We start from the raw sequence: 14,134 nt of genomic DNA, 5'->3' as shown, positions 1-14,134 counted from the left end.
CACAACTGTTAGAAAAAATGAAGAAGCAGAAGGAGAGAGGCAGAAAAGGGAAAGACATGCAGCAAAAGCGAGGTAGAGAAAGCAAAGGCCATTTGAATGAAGAACTTGCTGGGACCATGGAGGACATTTAATGGTTGTTTGACTAGGCGCTGAGATATTAGACAAGGAATGAGATTCAGATCAAATTTTCGAGAAAGGATACCAAACTTGGGTTAATCATAAGTAAATGCCTAGTAAGAGCTTATAAAGGCCTTACATAACATACTGATATTTCGCCAGTTTATCACACATAAAATAAATCATTTGGTGAGCTTTGGGTTTATTTGCTTCTGTTGACACAATTATAATATGACCTATGATGCTAATCTTCATCCTCGTCGCCTTGAAATGATGCGATGCTATTATTGGGACTGACCATATCAATATATAGATCCACGCTGTCAATATCGATCATGTCCAGCTCGGTGTAGATGGTCTCATCTGTGATATTTCTGGTGGGATCCTAAGAGGGGTGTGTAGAAAAGGATGACAAAGAAAAAGTTTAATGAGTATTGAGGAATCGATGGTTAACAATATTACTAATGAGTGTATAAAGGAAGAATTCGAGTGTCTTAAGAAAGAGAAGAGTGTATATGAAGAGTGCACAGAAAATGCTTTAAGTATTCAAGAAAAAAAAAAAAAAATTAAAATAAATAAAAATAATAATAATAATAATAATAAATAAATAAATAAAATAAAATAAAATAATATAGAATAAATAAAATAGATATGAGGCTTACTGACTCAGTAATACTGAGTAATTGATGAACAAAGTTAAAATTAAAGATGAGTCAAATATAAATACTGAGGTTGGTAAAGCAATCGTTATTAGGTCTTACAGCTCTGGCATATTTCCAGCATGAGATGGCATTCATGTTGTTGCCCATTTGGAGATTGATCAGTGCCAAAAAGCCCCAAACATCCGGCACATGCTCAGCAAATTTGGTGCAATTGATGAAGCACTCCATGGCCCTGCTGATATCCTCCAGTTTGTAGTAGGCCTTGCCCATTAAATAGCCGGTCACCAATGGAATCAGCCGACCCACTTTGGGCAGATTCAGAGCATCGATGGTCAATTGATAGTCGCCCGCCTCATAGGCTATGTAGGCCAGGCGTAATTTGCTGATCATGAAGTCATCTCGTTCGGGAACAGGGGCGCCTTCCTCTAGCAAATTCTTTGTATAGAATTCGGCAGCAAGAACCATATTACCGCGATGGTATTCCACATTGCCATTGAGTTGGGCGTTGAAGCCGGCCTGAAGAGAGACGAAGTTGAGCCTCAATTAAACTCAACTGAGAAATTGTTGGCCAAGTCTCACCAGCAGATCCTCGTCATCCATGTCCTCGAATGAGAATGTCTGCGTTTCGAAGTCCTCTTCCAGTTGATTGAGAAAGATCTTCAATTGTGTGCTTATCATATAATTGTCCGCTAGGCTGCAATCGTCCTGCACGTCCTCCCACACGACCTGAGCGAACTCGTATAGGCCCAAGCGCACAAACAGCATAAAGGTCTCGTAGAAACTGTAGCTACGCTGACGGTCGAATCGCGGACAGTGATTTAGCATGATGGACCAAAGGTTGTGCGGCGACGACGAAGTCTGCACAGTTATCCCCTTCTCATAGTTCTCGAGACGCCAGCGAGCATAGGAATAGCCAGGTGCATAGTTGAACCTCTTGTAGTAGCAGTAGAGCAATATCCAGCCATCCGGCCGTTTGGAGCAGTGCTCCGCATAGAGGGTTATGCTATTCAATAGACACTCATTCGCATTGGCCGACACCGTCGGCTCTGGATCGTCCCTCGTGGCCACATAGTCCAGGTAAATGCGTATCCAACCACTGGACAAACGCTCTAGCTTTAGATCATTTCAAGGGATCTTTCAATGTGTGCTCACTTACGCAGAGTATTCGAGGTCAACCGATAGAACTTTCTGCGTCTTGAAATAGGCTTTGGCTGCTGCATATTCGCCATGCTCCACTTTGCTGATCATATCAAAGAACTCAAATAGGTTCACAAACCTATTTGAGTTTTCCTAAAAGAAAAATTAAATGAAATTGATTAAATGAAGGAAAAGTTGATCTCCAGCTTAATGCTTAACTGGACGCGCTGTGAAGAACTTATCGTTCATATTGCCAGATAGCCAGCCAGTGATCTTATTGAGGAACAGAGTGCCCATGCGCAGATCCCCAACGGCTCTCATAATTTTGATGGTATTCAAATAGTCCATGAGTTTCTCCTCTTGAACAGCTCTGTCTACAACGAGCTCGTGGAGGCCCTCGTCCTCGATCTTCTCCAGCAGATTGTGTATGCGTTGCTCCAGCTCATTGTGTGCAAAGGCACATAGATTCTATAGCTTTATTAAGATTAAACTATATAATTAATAGGCATTATGGATTAGACTAACGGAAAACTCGACATTCGAGCTGGTGCGCATGCGCGTATTGAAGTCACTTCCGACGACTTTCAGCAAAATGTTGGTCAGATTCTGTAGTTCGCAGCAGAAATGATTTCGTTTCTGCTGCACATTGAATATCCGCTTGTCAAGTATATAGCGGATCGTCTCCCGTATGAAGGTATCGAAATCGGCATAGGCCAAACGCTGAATTTCGCTCAATGGCAATGAGGGCACTTCGATTAGTTTATTCTTGCAGAAAAGCAAACGATTCTGACTAATGAAACTGGCATGGAACGTCTTCAGCTCCTCGTACACCTGTCCCAATGGGGCCAATTGGCATAGATTGATTATGGCAAACGTGGGCGTATCCACTTCTAACTGAGCGGTTAATCGAGCAGATGGATTAGTAATACCACTGGTTCTTTGGTTAGTGGTAATACTTAATATGCTTGCCGGCTTGGTCTTGACTGGCTTCTTTCTCACGCCCAAGTACTTCAGCTCCACAGCAAAGCGCATCCCACGCACTGAAAAAAAATTTAGAGTTCATTTATCGCAATGATTGAATAACAGTTACCCTGTGCAAGATGTAGCTCCTTTCGTATGTATCCATATTTATTAATAATTATTGATATCTCAGATTACAGAAATTCGAGATCTTCGGTATTTACACCGATATATTTTATTAAAATCATGTGAATCGATAATGCCCAATTTTATTCCTATTTATCATTCTTATCTTATAATCTTACAATATATGTACATGTTTTTAACCCTTATGCTCTCTAAATAATCTAAATATAAACCTATATACATATGAATTTTTTCGATAACAATTACTTCAATTACTTACCATCGGGGTAGAGTAGAATAGCTGGATCTAGAACGCCTGAGAATACTTTTTTATTGACCATAGCTGTAATCACACGCTTGCCCTCCTTTTTCTCCATTGGGGTCATATTGAAGACGTCGACAGCAATGACATATCGCCGCCAGGCGAATGCCATGAACAGTGTATCCGACATGCTCTTGGTGAGTATATAGCGATGGAAGGTATTACAGACCAGAGCGTTATCCTCTTTTACATTGATCAGATCAAAATTGACGTCCATATCCTCCGATCGCATCAGCTGGGAAAATAGCCTATGCATCTCCACATCCATGTTGGACTTGAGTCCAATGCCGCAGCTATCGGGCACAGTCTTGCGAAAGTATTCGAATACATGAAAGTTTACCTGTTCGGCGATGCAGCATTCAGTGAATAAGTTAAAGCTACACCAGGGTATCACATGATATTCGGAACGATCGACCGGCTGCATGGATCGAAAGCTCAACTGTACATTCAGAGTCTCCATATCAATGATATAATCGTCCTTCAAATTATAGATCGACTCGAATATCACGAAGGCCATATTAGTGAAGGACACTTCCTTGACAATGGGCACGAGAGTATACAGATGCCATTCGGTTTTGATTGTGTAGCGCAGTTTCGGTGGACAATCGGGCACTGGATAGAGATAGAGTTGTTCGTGCAGCATACAACGGTGATGGCCAAATAACTTAATTATATCGAGATAGCCCACAGACAAGAGGATCATTTCGAATTTAGGCTCATAATGATCAAGCTCATCACTTTCGTTGGGAACAATATCAACTTTTTCTATTAGCATCGACAATAATTCTGATGTCTCCATTTCCAATTGCATCTCCTCATCCTCGTAGTGTATCGGTTCCTCAGGCTTGCGCATATACAACTTGATCAGCAATGGATTGTCAGCTGCATGATTGATTCGATCTAGATTATCCTGCTGGAATATCAGCGTAAATGTCGGCTTAGATGAGAACTCATTCTGTGTTATGATTCCTTCGTCATTATAGTGTTCGACACATTTAAGAAGAAGACTGCCGCCTTGATCCAAATGAATTTCCAATGGATCGAAAAAATCGGGCACCGCTTCCACACTGGCCAGCTGTATATATAGAAATATATTGGGCGGCAGCGGTTTGCCATCGGTTGGATCTCCCACACTGGCTGGAGACTTTTTGTCTTTCTTTGGTGGCATTCTCTTTTTATTTGGGAACTAAAACAAATATGTATATATAATTTATAATTATTTTTTAGTTTTACGTTAAAGGCAATGGTCAGCAAATTCAAATATTCGAATATCTTATTTAGCGCAAGTTGGCAGGCTGGCGCTCCTAAAAACAATCGTGCCTATCGATAATATCGCCCATTCGACCAGTTAACGCAGCCCTGGTCTGGGCAGCCAACACGTGAAACGCGCAATGGACAACAAAATATTATGCAAGCAGCGAACATTTTTGTGTGAAAATTAAACAAATTTCGTGATCAAACGTTGCACTTGCATATCAAACATGTATCGTCTGCTGGGCGCCAATGGCGCTGCAGCCATGCAACGAGTACTGCGGCTGCCTACCGCAACAAGCGGCTGCAGCTGCTGCTGCAAGGGAGGCAACGAAAGCAGCGCTGCGCATAATTTAACACAATATCAGCAATATTATCAAATGCTCTATCGCCCGGCAAGTGAGTAACTGTAATAATGCACAATAATGAGTAAAATATTAATGAAAATCTATTCGATAGCTTTAACAACAGTTACCGTACGCCCACAATCAACCACGCCTACGCAATCAGATGCCCTGGCGCTGGCGAAAAAGAAACGTTTGCGAAAACCGCGCTACGCCAAATATGTGGAGCTGCTAGAAGGTAAGCAGAATGCATTTTGTATACATAAAGAATATAATATTTCACATATTTGCCCAACAGTCACTGACCTTACAGCCAGTGAGCGTAAATCACGCGTAAAGCGTCTGAAATCGAAAAAACTCGCCGAATTCATACAGAAAACCCAAATGCAAATTTTGGATAAACGCGAACGTGAGGAGCGACGCCTCCAGAAGAAGTCTAAAGCGAGCAGCGACGAAGCCATGCTGCGACAGCCGGCAGAGTATCAAAAGATCGAGTTGGATGCCGTTGCTAACTCCCTACTGGAAGCCGGCCTGTACGATGATAAGCCACTGATATTCTTTGGTAAAGATACATACACCAAACAGATCATATCCAATCCGTCGGAGGTGCACAAGATTATCAAAAGTTTTCAGAACTATCGCGACATCATTGAGGGCATGGAGAACGAGGGACACGAGCATATTGAGGCGGACCTAGACAGCTTTGGGTAAGCTAGTTGCTCGACCTTAATTCAAACATTCATTAATCTGAAATGCATTTAGATTAAACGCACCCAAACTGGCAACTGCATCGCAGCTCTTAGATCCTTTTGAGACGATTGAACCCTATATTGAGGAATCCAATAAATCAGTTGCTCCAGAAGAAAGCCAGCCCAAGGTTAATGCCGTAACAGCGAAGTCCAAGAAACGGTTTGTCCCACAACATCTTACGTTATCATTCAATCAATTAAATTTTATAATTTGTATCAACAGATTCAAGTCGAAGGTGCACATCACGGAAGAACAGGAGCGTCAGGCCAAGCAACGTGCCCTGATCATTAATTTAACTACGTATCTGAATGTTTGCGTCTCGGCCAACATGCTGAACCGTGCTCTCTCTACAATCTTCGCTTATCGCAGTCGCGCCAAGAAGAGTAACCAGAGCAAACCTGGCATGAACCTAATTACCATTGATCTGTACAACATTTTGTTGCATGGTTATGCGGGCAAGGGATCCTTTGATCGTTGCCAGGAGCTATGCAAGCTCATTAATGAGGATGGTTTGGCTTTTAGCGAACAAACATATGCGGCATTATTCGAGTGCCTGGGTCGAGTGGAGCCAAATGCTCAAAATCAAGAGTTTATTGAGCAGTACATAGCACAGGCAGAGCAGCAGGGCTTCAGCTTAAATCAGATAATGGATCGCTCCAAATTTATATCGGATCAGCGTGACATAGCGTTGGATGCTATCAGGAGAGTCCGTCCGAACTTTACTCCTGTTTACGTGCCACCCCAGCTTGGCTACGATAACGAGTTGCTCAATGATCTCAATGCTCAGGTGCAGCCCGTGGGTGAGGAAAGAGCATATGAAGCACAAGAGGAATCCATCATCATGCGATCAAAGCGTGGCTATACAAAAACTCAACTGGAGCAGCTGGCGCGCGAGCAACTGCAGGTGGAGTTGGACGGGTGCATAACCATCAAATCAATTGAAAAGACTAAGGAATTTGCTAATGCTGAATATTGCGTAAGTTGGTAGATATTGATTATTATTGAATATACATTAATTATTTTAATTCATGCAGCGCGCAAAGCTAAGTGAGCTGGAGCAGACCTGGCGCAAACAAATCTCTGCTGCGATTGTTCGTGATCTGAACACGTTGCGTGCTCAGGTGCGTTTCAAGCCGCACGGCTATATGAACTACTATACGTACCTAAAGGTCCTTGACACACATCATTACGCGGACATACTTATCAAGGAGCTGTACAAACTAGCCGAGGGTTCTGAAACCTTTAGCCCAACGGTGGGTCAACTGTTCAAGGAGCTCGGCCAGAAGGTGCAGCAGTGCTATCAAATCGAATTAAAGAAACACAATGGAACCCTAGAGAAGATTGGAGAGATTTACAGCGATTATTGCGATTTATGGGCTAGTGGACATACGGAGGATAATACGCGACAGATGTGGCAGCGTTTAGTGCACGATCAGCGTCACAGCGGACCATCGATGGATTTGCCCGAGGTGCCGTGGCCTAACAATGTACTCTCCGGTGTGGGTCGTTTCCTCTACAATATACTGATGCGCGACATTAAGATCGATGCACATATCATGCGTCAGAGGAGCAACAAATCGAAGGCAACCGGGACGACAATGCCACAGAATATGCTGCCCGCTTTCTACACGCTGTTCCGCAATCAGGGTCGGCTCGTAAAGGAGGAGGTGAAGCCGCATCCAGTACTGTCACGTCTTCTGCGCGCCTCTCGCCAACAGACGCTCACCTTCGACTCGAATCTGGTGCCAATGCTGTGTCCGCCGCAGCCCTGGAGTACGCCCCATAATGGCGGCTACTTGCTGAACAAATCGGAGTTGATACGATTGCCACATCAGGCGGTGCAACAGTGGGAACGCATACATGCCTCCAATCCGCAACATCTCTATCCAGCGCTGGATTCACTCAATCAGTTGGCTAGCGTGCCGTGGCGTGTTAACACACAGCTTCTCGATGTGATCATTAAGGTCTTTCAGAATGGCGGCGATGCCAAGCTGGATGTGCCGCAGCCACCGAGCTCATTGCCGCCGCTGCCCACATTGCCAGTGGGCGACGATGGCAGTGGTGTTTCCCCGGCGGACCGTGCCAAACAATTCCGCGATAAACTAGGTCATCGACGCAAACAAGCCGAAATGTACAGCTTGTGGTGTGATGCTCTCTACCGCTTGTCGCTGGCACAGCATGTAAATAACTTCTCCCTCTTTTGTCTTCATTCACATTCAAATTCTGATTCCTTTCTCTTTTATAGTACCGCGACAAGGTATTCTGGCTGCCCCACAACATGGACTTTCGCGGGCGTGTTTATCCTGTACCGCCACATCTGAATCATTTGGGCTCGGATCTGGCACGTTCGATGCTCATCTTTGATCAAGCCCAACCGCTGGGCGTGGATGGTTTTAGCTGGCTAAAGCTGCACTGCATCAATTTGACGGGCCTTAAGAAGCGTGACTCAGTGCGCGAGCGTCTGCTCTATGCTGAAGAAATAATGCCTGACATTTTAGACTCGGCAGATAATCCACTCACGGGTCGCATGTGGTGGTCCAAGTCGGATGAGCCATGGCAAACTCTCGCCTGTTGTATGGAAATCGCCAATGTATATCGTTCACCGGATCCTGCTGCGTATATGAGTCGCTTTCCCATACATCAGGACGGGTCCTGCAATGGACTGCAGCATTACGCAGCGCTGGGTCGTGATCAGGCGGGTGCATGCAGCGTTAACTTGGCCCCATCGCCAATACCACAGGATGTGTACAGTTCGGTGGCAGCTCTCGTCGAGCGCACAAGGAAAACAGATGCAGAAAACGGATTGCATGTTGCACAGGCGCTGGAGGGTTTCGTGCGGCGCAAAGTCATCAAGCAGACGGTGATGACGACTGTGTACGGCGTAACACGTTACGGTGCACGATTGCAGATAGCCCGTCAGCTGAAAGACATTGATGACTTTCCTAAAGATTGGGTGTGGCCCGCCTCGACTTATCTGACCACAAAGACCTTTGAGAGCTTGCGCGAAATGTTCACCTCAACGCGTGAGATTCAAGATTGGTTCACGGAGTGTGCGCGCCTCATAGCGGGTGTCTGTGGTCAAAATGTGGAGTGGGTAACACCACTGGGTCTTCCCGTCGTACAGCCTTACAATCGTCAGGAGATGAAGCATCCACAATGCAAAGGCTTGCGCGTGAATGCCCACATGTCGATGGATATGTACGAACGACCAAATATTCTGAAGCAAAAGAACGCATTTCCGCCCAACTTTATTCATTCGCTGGACTCGTCGCACATGATGCTCACCTCGCTGCACTGCGAGCGAAAGGGTATTACCTTCGTCTCCGTGCATGATTGTTTTTGGACACATGCATGCACCGTGCCGGAGCTGAATCGGATCTGCCGTGAGCAATTTGTGGCTCTCCACTCGCAGCCAATTCTCGAGCAGCTGTCGGAGTTTATGAAGAAAACCTACAGCTTCAGCAATGCGTAAGTAATTTTGAGTTTTGAATCACAATAAATATAAATATATGTATATTCCTATGCAGTGAGTTGACAAACGATGGCTCTGTGGAGGATTTGTCTAAACGGCAATTGAATCGTATTCTTCGTCAGCTGCCACAGAAAGGTGACTTTGATCTTCGCAATGTTTTGGACTCGGTCTATTTCTTCAGCTAGTTCGACTAACTAAAACGATGGTGCCTAACTACTATTAATTTAGTCATTTACTTTAAGTCCTAAGTTTTGTTAAGTTTACCCAACAATTCGAAAGCTTTTAAGACCAAAAGAGAATAGCAAACAGATAAATTACTTAAAACAGAGACCAGTCAGTGCAGTAAATGTGATTTTGTAAGAGTTTACAGACAAAGCAAATACCTAATATTATAATATACTAAATTATATTAAATGCCTATTTATGTATTTACGATAATTGGTATTGAATTAAGGCATCGCAAAAATTGAGGCTTAAGCTAAACAAATGAGTTAGAGCTTTTCAATAAATTGTTACAAAACATTTAAAAACAAGTGTATTCTGTTTTTCTGATAGTTAATATTTAATCGACTCAACTGTAAATCACTCAAAATCGCTATCACAGTGAATTGCTCAACTGTTAACTCAGCTGTTAGCTATGCTCATTTAACAGCGCTGTTAACCAACGCCACTTTCGCTCAGTTGTAACACGCTCTCTCACTCTCACTCGGGAAAATTTTGAGCGCCACCCCATGTCCACTTTTCCTTTTCTGTTTTGCACGGGGCTGCTGCTGCTGCTTCTGCTAACTGTTGTTGTTGCGCTCGCTGCTGCCGGCGACCGGCGCAGCGTCGGCATTTTCTTCGTTGCTTCGTGCCGCTCGTATGCGATTTGCGCTGCCTGCTGTTCGCAGCTAGCTGCTGGCAGCTCTGCTCTGCTCTGCTTTGCTCAGCTCTGCTCTGGTCTGGTCGGTGGTCTCAGTTTGAAAAGTTCATGCGGCGCGTTAAGAACGTAACGGTTTCTACGCAGCGGTCAGCGGTCAGCAACTAGCGTTAATTCGCAATTTAAACAGTGTTAACATTCAGCAAACGCATCTTTATTGTTATTTGCAATTTTGTGTCTCTGTTTTCGTGTTTTCTTTCACATGCTATAACTTTATAAAAATTTTGTTGTTTTGTTCATACTTCGTGCGAAGGCATGCGGCAGCTACTGCTGTTGTTGCTGTGTGGAAGCGACATTAAGAAGGTAAAAAAAAAAAAAAAAAAAAAAAATAAAATAAAAAAAATAAAAAAAAATACCAGCTGCTAAACTTTTTTATCGCATATCTCACAGATACGCGTTGCTCGCTATTACGGCTACTGCTGCTGCGTCTGCGGCCGCTTCAGCACTGACAAAGTGCAGTGCAAATAAATTTCAGCAAATTCGAAATTCGAAAATAACAGCGAAAAAATGCAAAAACGAAAAAAAAAGGGAAAATAAAAAGACAATTGTTTATTTTTCCTTTATATTCTGTTTGTACTGCATTTTGTTGTATCTTTGTCATTGTCGCACTTTCAGTTTAGCTTCTGCGTGTTTGTGCATTTATTGTGCACAATTTGCGCTCATAAATGCATTAAAATAAATGTACATTTTGTATTCTTATCAGCGACTTGCTGCTATCACTAGCTTCGTATCATACGCCGCGTATCATATTACAATTAATTCAATTATAAACCATGCGCCATGCAAATTACGCTACAGCAGCCAAGCCAAGTTCGCAGTAGCCGCAACAGAAGTATCTAAATGTCTCCCAAGTGTGCGACTCGCTGATTGTGTGTGGGTGGGCGGGGGCTGTGGTTGTGTGTGGGGGAGGCAAGTTTAATAAAAACCACATGCACCTCATACAATGTGTTCGTAATTGGGGCAATGTCTGTTGTCGTTTATCTGCAACGAGGCATGCAGCAAAGACAGTTACTCCATATCTCTCTCTCTCTCTCTCTCTCTCTCTACCACTCTTTCTTGCGTTATCTGTCTCTTTCAGTTCGATAAGTAACCACATTGTAATGCATTGACATTTGATTGAATGCTCAAATAGTTTCATTGACGCTTTTTGGCAACTGATTCAATTACCATGACGCACAGCCCGGCGTATACGTAATATGAGTGTTTGGTCTGAGCGTCTGACAAAAAGTTTACATTTGAAAGTACTTAACTCCCTATTACAATCGGTTTTTCTCTTCTCATTTCAAATTTATTGTTCCATTTGTAAGTTCTTTATTATAAATCATTTGGAGCTTGTCACACGAAATACTCAAAATAAACAATAAATAAACGAGCTTCACTCGTTACAATTGCTACTGTAAAATGGACAGTAATAGAGATTAGCTCAAGGTGACGCTGTGAGGCTAAAAGGGATTACCTTATCTAAATAATGTAGCAAATATAAAAGTACACTGAAAAAACTAGGGCTATGATAATAGATCTTTTTGAAATATATTTCAACTCTAGACTTAAAAATTGGCTGATATAATCGTGGACACAACCTAGAACCGCAAACGAATTGTGCATAGTGATCTACGCCCATTGGGAGCGTGTCAAATTGAGTTAAAGTGTGTCATCTACGGATTTAGAACTAATTGTGGAAAGATTGGAATGTAAGTTACCATTCGGGCTCGCAACAAATCAACCATATTAATTATTTACGCTTAGAAATACAAATTCTTTTCAAATCCGGCTTTAAGACTTTAGATCAAAAGTCTTATACTTACGTAAACCGGGAAGCTCCTTTTTATAAACTACATTCAACTATATAGATAGATCAACTATGTACTCTTTGTTCCATTATTACTATTTACTATTTTTGGACGGGTATTACGCAGTCAGTTAATAATAATAATAATAATAATAATAATAATAATAATAATAATTATAATAATGAAAATAATAATATATAATAATAAAATTATATTAATATAAAATAATAATAATAAATATAATATTTGCCTAAAAGAAATTAAAATCATTTAAAATTCAAATTTATTTTTTTGTAAAACCAATCCAACTTTATTTTACTTCTTTACATTAAATCGAATAATTCCCTAAACTTCTTTGCAATATTTTATAGCTCATGAAATTTCGAACCGGAAACCTACTTTTTTTTTATTGCTTTTCTAAAATTTTGATGAAGCATTATGTCGCAATTGACAACAAATTGCGTAGCATTAAAGGCCTAATATAAAAGCTATAAAACGGAATGTCTAAGATTACGAGAAACTCCCCGTGGGCAAGAACAAAATGAAATACTCTAGCCAAATATGCAAAAGACATTTTTCTGACGCACTTTTTGATAAGTGGTCGTTATAAAGATTAATGCCCGGATTGCCTGACGAAATTATGAGACCTTCGAACGAATTCAGACTCCGTTTTGGTTCCGATTTGATATGCCGAGAAATTGCATTGATTTAGGTTTTATTCAGCATTTGCTTTCGACTTTTGCTTCATTTGGACATTTTCTGCTTCTGCTGTTGTCCGGCGTAATTTATGAATGCGAATTAATGAGCCTTTGGCATGCTGAAAGGCATTTTGCCCGGGGGCATAGGGCATAGGGCTTGGGGTCTAGGGATGCGGGCTAGCACTTGGCTTTTGCCACTTGAACTTGGCCGTGACAACCTTCAAGCACTTTGTTTGGCTAAATTGCGACGGGCCAGCGGCGATGGTGTCCGCTTAGGGTGCCATTATTGTGTCCATTTCCGTTCACAGATTTCCGGTGATTATTTCTCCAGTCAATGTCCACTTGATGTGCCGTCGTTGACTTATTGAATTAGAAGCGAAATGATCCTGCACAGGCACGCGCAGCGCTTAATTAGAGACAGGTAGGCAGTCAGGCAGTCAGGCATTCAGGTAGTCAGGCAGCTGTTCCACTTACCCTAATTGAAATTCATTTTGGGCCACATGTACTGCACTCAATCAAGCGGGGTGTGTGGGGCATGTGGGGTGCGGGCGGTGTTGTCGTAGCCCAAAGTCAAAAATTTCAACTGACATGAAGCTATTTATGAAATTTGCCGCTGTTATTGCTGCCATGTATCGATTCAAGTTGCGACACAGTGCCAAATACTGCGGGCAGAGGTTCGCGGCGCAGCGGGAGCAGAAAGGAAGGGCTATCAAACAATGCGCCATATGATACACAAACACTCAAAGTCACACACACACACACACACACACGCACGTACACACTCATAGAGAGATAAATTCGTGTGGCAGCCTAGGTATTGAAAAACCCAAAACACAAAACCCGTACCCAAAAAATATACAGCAGAAGCGACTCTAATGCAAAGCCACATGGTAAAGTCAAACTAGCGGAAATCGTTGAAAATAAATAATAATGGACATCTAATAAATTGATCGACGGCGTAATGCCCTGGAAGACTTCTGTAGATTGTCCTGGTCCATGGTCAATTTATTTACCAGTTCGAAAAGAGCAAAACTAGCGTAAATGTTAGTCCATAAATAATGGTCAAGTTCTATGTGATCGACTATGAAATACCCTAGATAGCCCTTTAATTTTTTCCAATCGAGCATCTGCAAAAACGAAGCAGTGTAGTTTATTTTATTTTAATGGCACTAAATTCGAATTATTATTTTTTTTGAATCTATTATTTTTCTAAAAATGTATTAAATATAAACTCGTTTTAGTATATTCATAAACATAAATTCAACTATATATAGATTTTTTTATTTTTATTTATTATATTTTGTTTTTTTTTCTGGAACTTAAAAAATTATATGAAATAAGTTCTAGTACATTTATTTTCTACAAACGTTTTGGGGTTTTCTTTTATAAAAAAAAATTACAAAGTCAAGTTAAAATACCAGCAAACATTTGCATACCCTTCAATTGAATAAGCCCGCCAATTTCGTCGCTCTGCAGGGTATATAATAAATAAGTTTGCAAACAAACGGAAATACAAAAAAAAAAAAAAAAGAAGAAACAACACACAAATACAAAAAGAGAGTCAAACGTAAAGAATTGTAACAAGT

At 41.9% G+C, this 14,134-nt stretch overlaps 3 protein-coding genes across 3 annotated transcripts in view; 2 read left to right on the top strand and 1 right to left on the bottom strand.

The window, feature by feature from the left end:
* Window positions 1-299: 299 nt before the first annotated feature.
* LOC108609643 (uncharacterized) lies at window positions 300-4,593 on the bottom strand. The gene is made up of 7 exons (XM_018001364.2): window positions 3,283-4,593; window positions 2,442-2,956; window positions 2,136-2,384; window positions 1,936-2,069; window positions 1,359-1,875; window positions 879-1,295; window positions 300-502 (listed from the first exon to the last, which is right to left on the bottom strand). The coding sequence occupies exons 1-7, from the start codon at window positions 4,490-4,492 to the stop codon at window positions 362-364; spliced, it is 3,183 nt and encodes a 1,060-aa protein (XP_017856853.1). The 5' UTR covers window positions 4,493-4,593; the 3' UTR covers window positions 300-361.
* Window positions 4,594-4,642: 49 nt separating this feature from the next.
* Window positions 4,643-9,674, top strand: PolrMT (mitochondrial RNA polymerase). Its single transcript, XM_018001897.2, has 8 exons — window positions 4,643-4,974; window positions 5,035-5,157; window positions 5,218-5,626; window positions 5,682-5,828; window positions 5,892-6,645; window positions 6,704-7,849; window positions 7,915-9,137; window positions 9,197-9,674. Exons 1-8 carry the CDS (start codon window positions 4,806-4,808, stop codon window positions 9,324-9,326), a joined length of 4,101 nt encoding a protein of 1,366 aa, XP_017857386.1. The 5' UTR covers window positions 4,643-4,805; the 3' UTR covers window positions 9,327-9,674.
* A 272-nt stretch (window positions 9,675-9,946) lies between these two features.
* Window positions 9,947-14,134, top strand: part of LOC108610073 (serine/threonine-protein kinase NIM1) — a 28,228-nt gene continuing 24,040 nt past the window's right edge. The window contains exon 1 of the mRNA XM_089463962.1: window positions 9,947-10,363. Within this exon, the coding sequence (XP_089320088.1) occupies window positions 10,316-10,363 (48 nt within the window). The 5' untranslated portion in view covers window positions 9,947-10,315. The remainder of the gene's footprint in view (window positions 10,364-14,134) is intronic.

This window comes from Drosophila arizonae, chromosome 3, assembly GCF_054131065.1.
Source record: "Drosophila arizonae isolate 15081-1271.41 chromosome 3, UAZ_ARI_1.0, whole genome shotgun sequence".
NCBI lineage: Eukaryota > Metazoa > Arthropoda > Insecta > Diptera > Drosophilidae > Drosophila > Drosophila arizonae.
This window is presented reverse-complemented; position numbering and strand designations above follow the sequence as displayed.

What these genes read in the sequence shown, in the direction of transcription:
- LOC108609643 (XM_018001364.2), bottom strand. Translation starts at nt 4,492, where the DNA reads ATGCCACCAAAGAAAGACAAAAAGTCTCCAGCCAGTGTGGGAGATCCA. An exon ending in AGTTCTTCACAGCGCGTCCA is followed by an intron (nt 2,070 to 2,135) that starts GTTAAGCATTAA and finishes TTTTTCTTTTAG; the next exon opens with GAAAACTCAAATAGGTTTGT. An exon ending in GCTGGAAATATGCCAGAGCT is followed by an intron (nt 503 to 878) that starts GTAAGACCTAAT and finishes CACCCCTCTTAG; the next exon opens with GATCCCACCAGAAATATCAC.
- PolrMT (XM_018001897.2), top strand. Translation starts at nt 4,806, where the DNA reads ATGTATCGTCTGCTGGGCGCCAATGGCGCTGCAGCCATGCAACGAGTA. An exon ending in ATATGTGGAGCTGCTAGAAG is followed by an intron (nt 5,158 to 5,217) that starts GTAAGCAGAATG and finishes TTTGCCCAACAG; the next exon opens with TCACTGACCTTACAGCCAGT. An exon ending in GCGGACCTAGACAGCTTTGG is followed by an intron (nt 5,627 to 5,681) that starts GTAAGCTAGTTG and finishes AAATGCATTTAG; the next exon opens with ATTAAACGCACCCAAACTGG.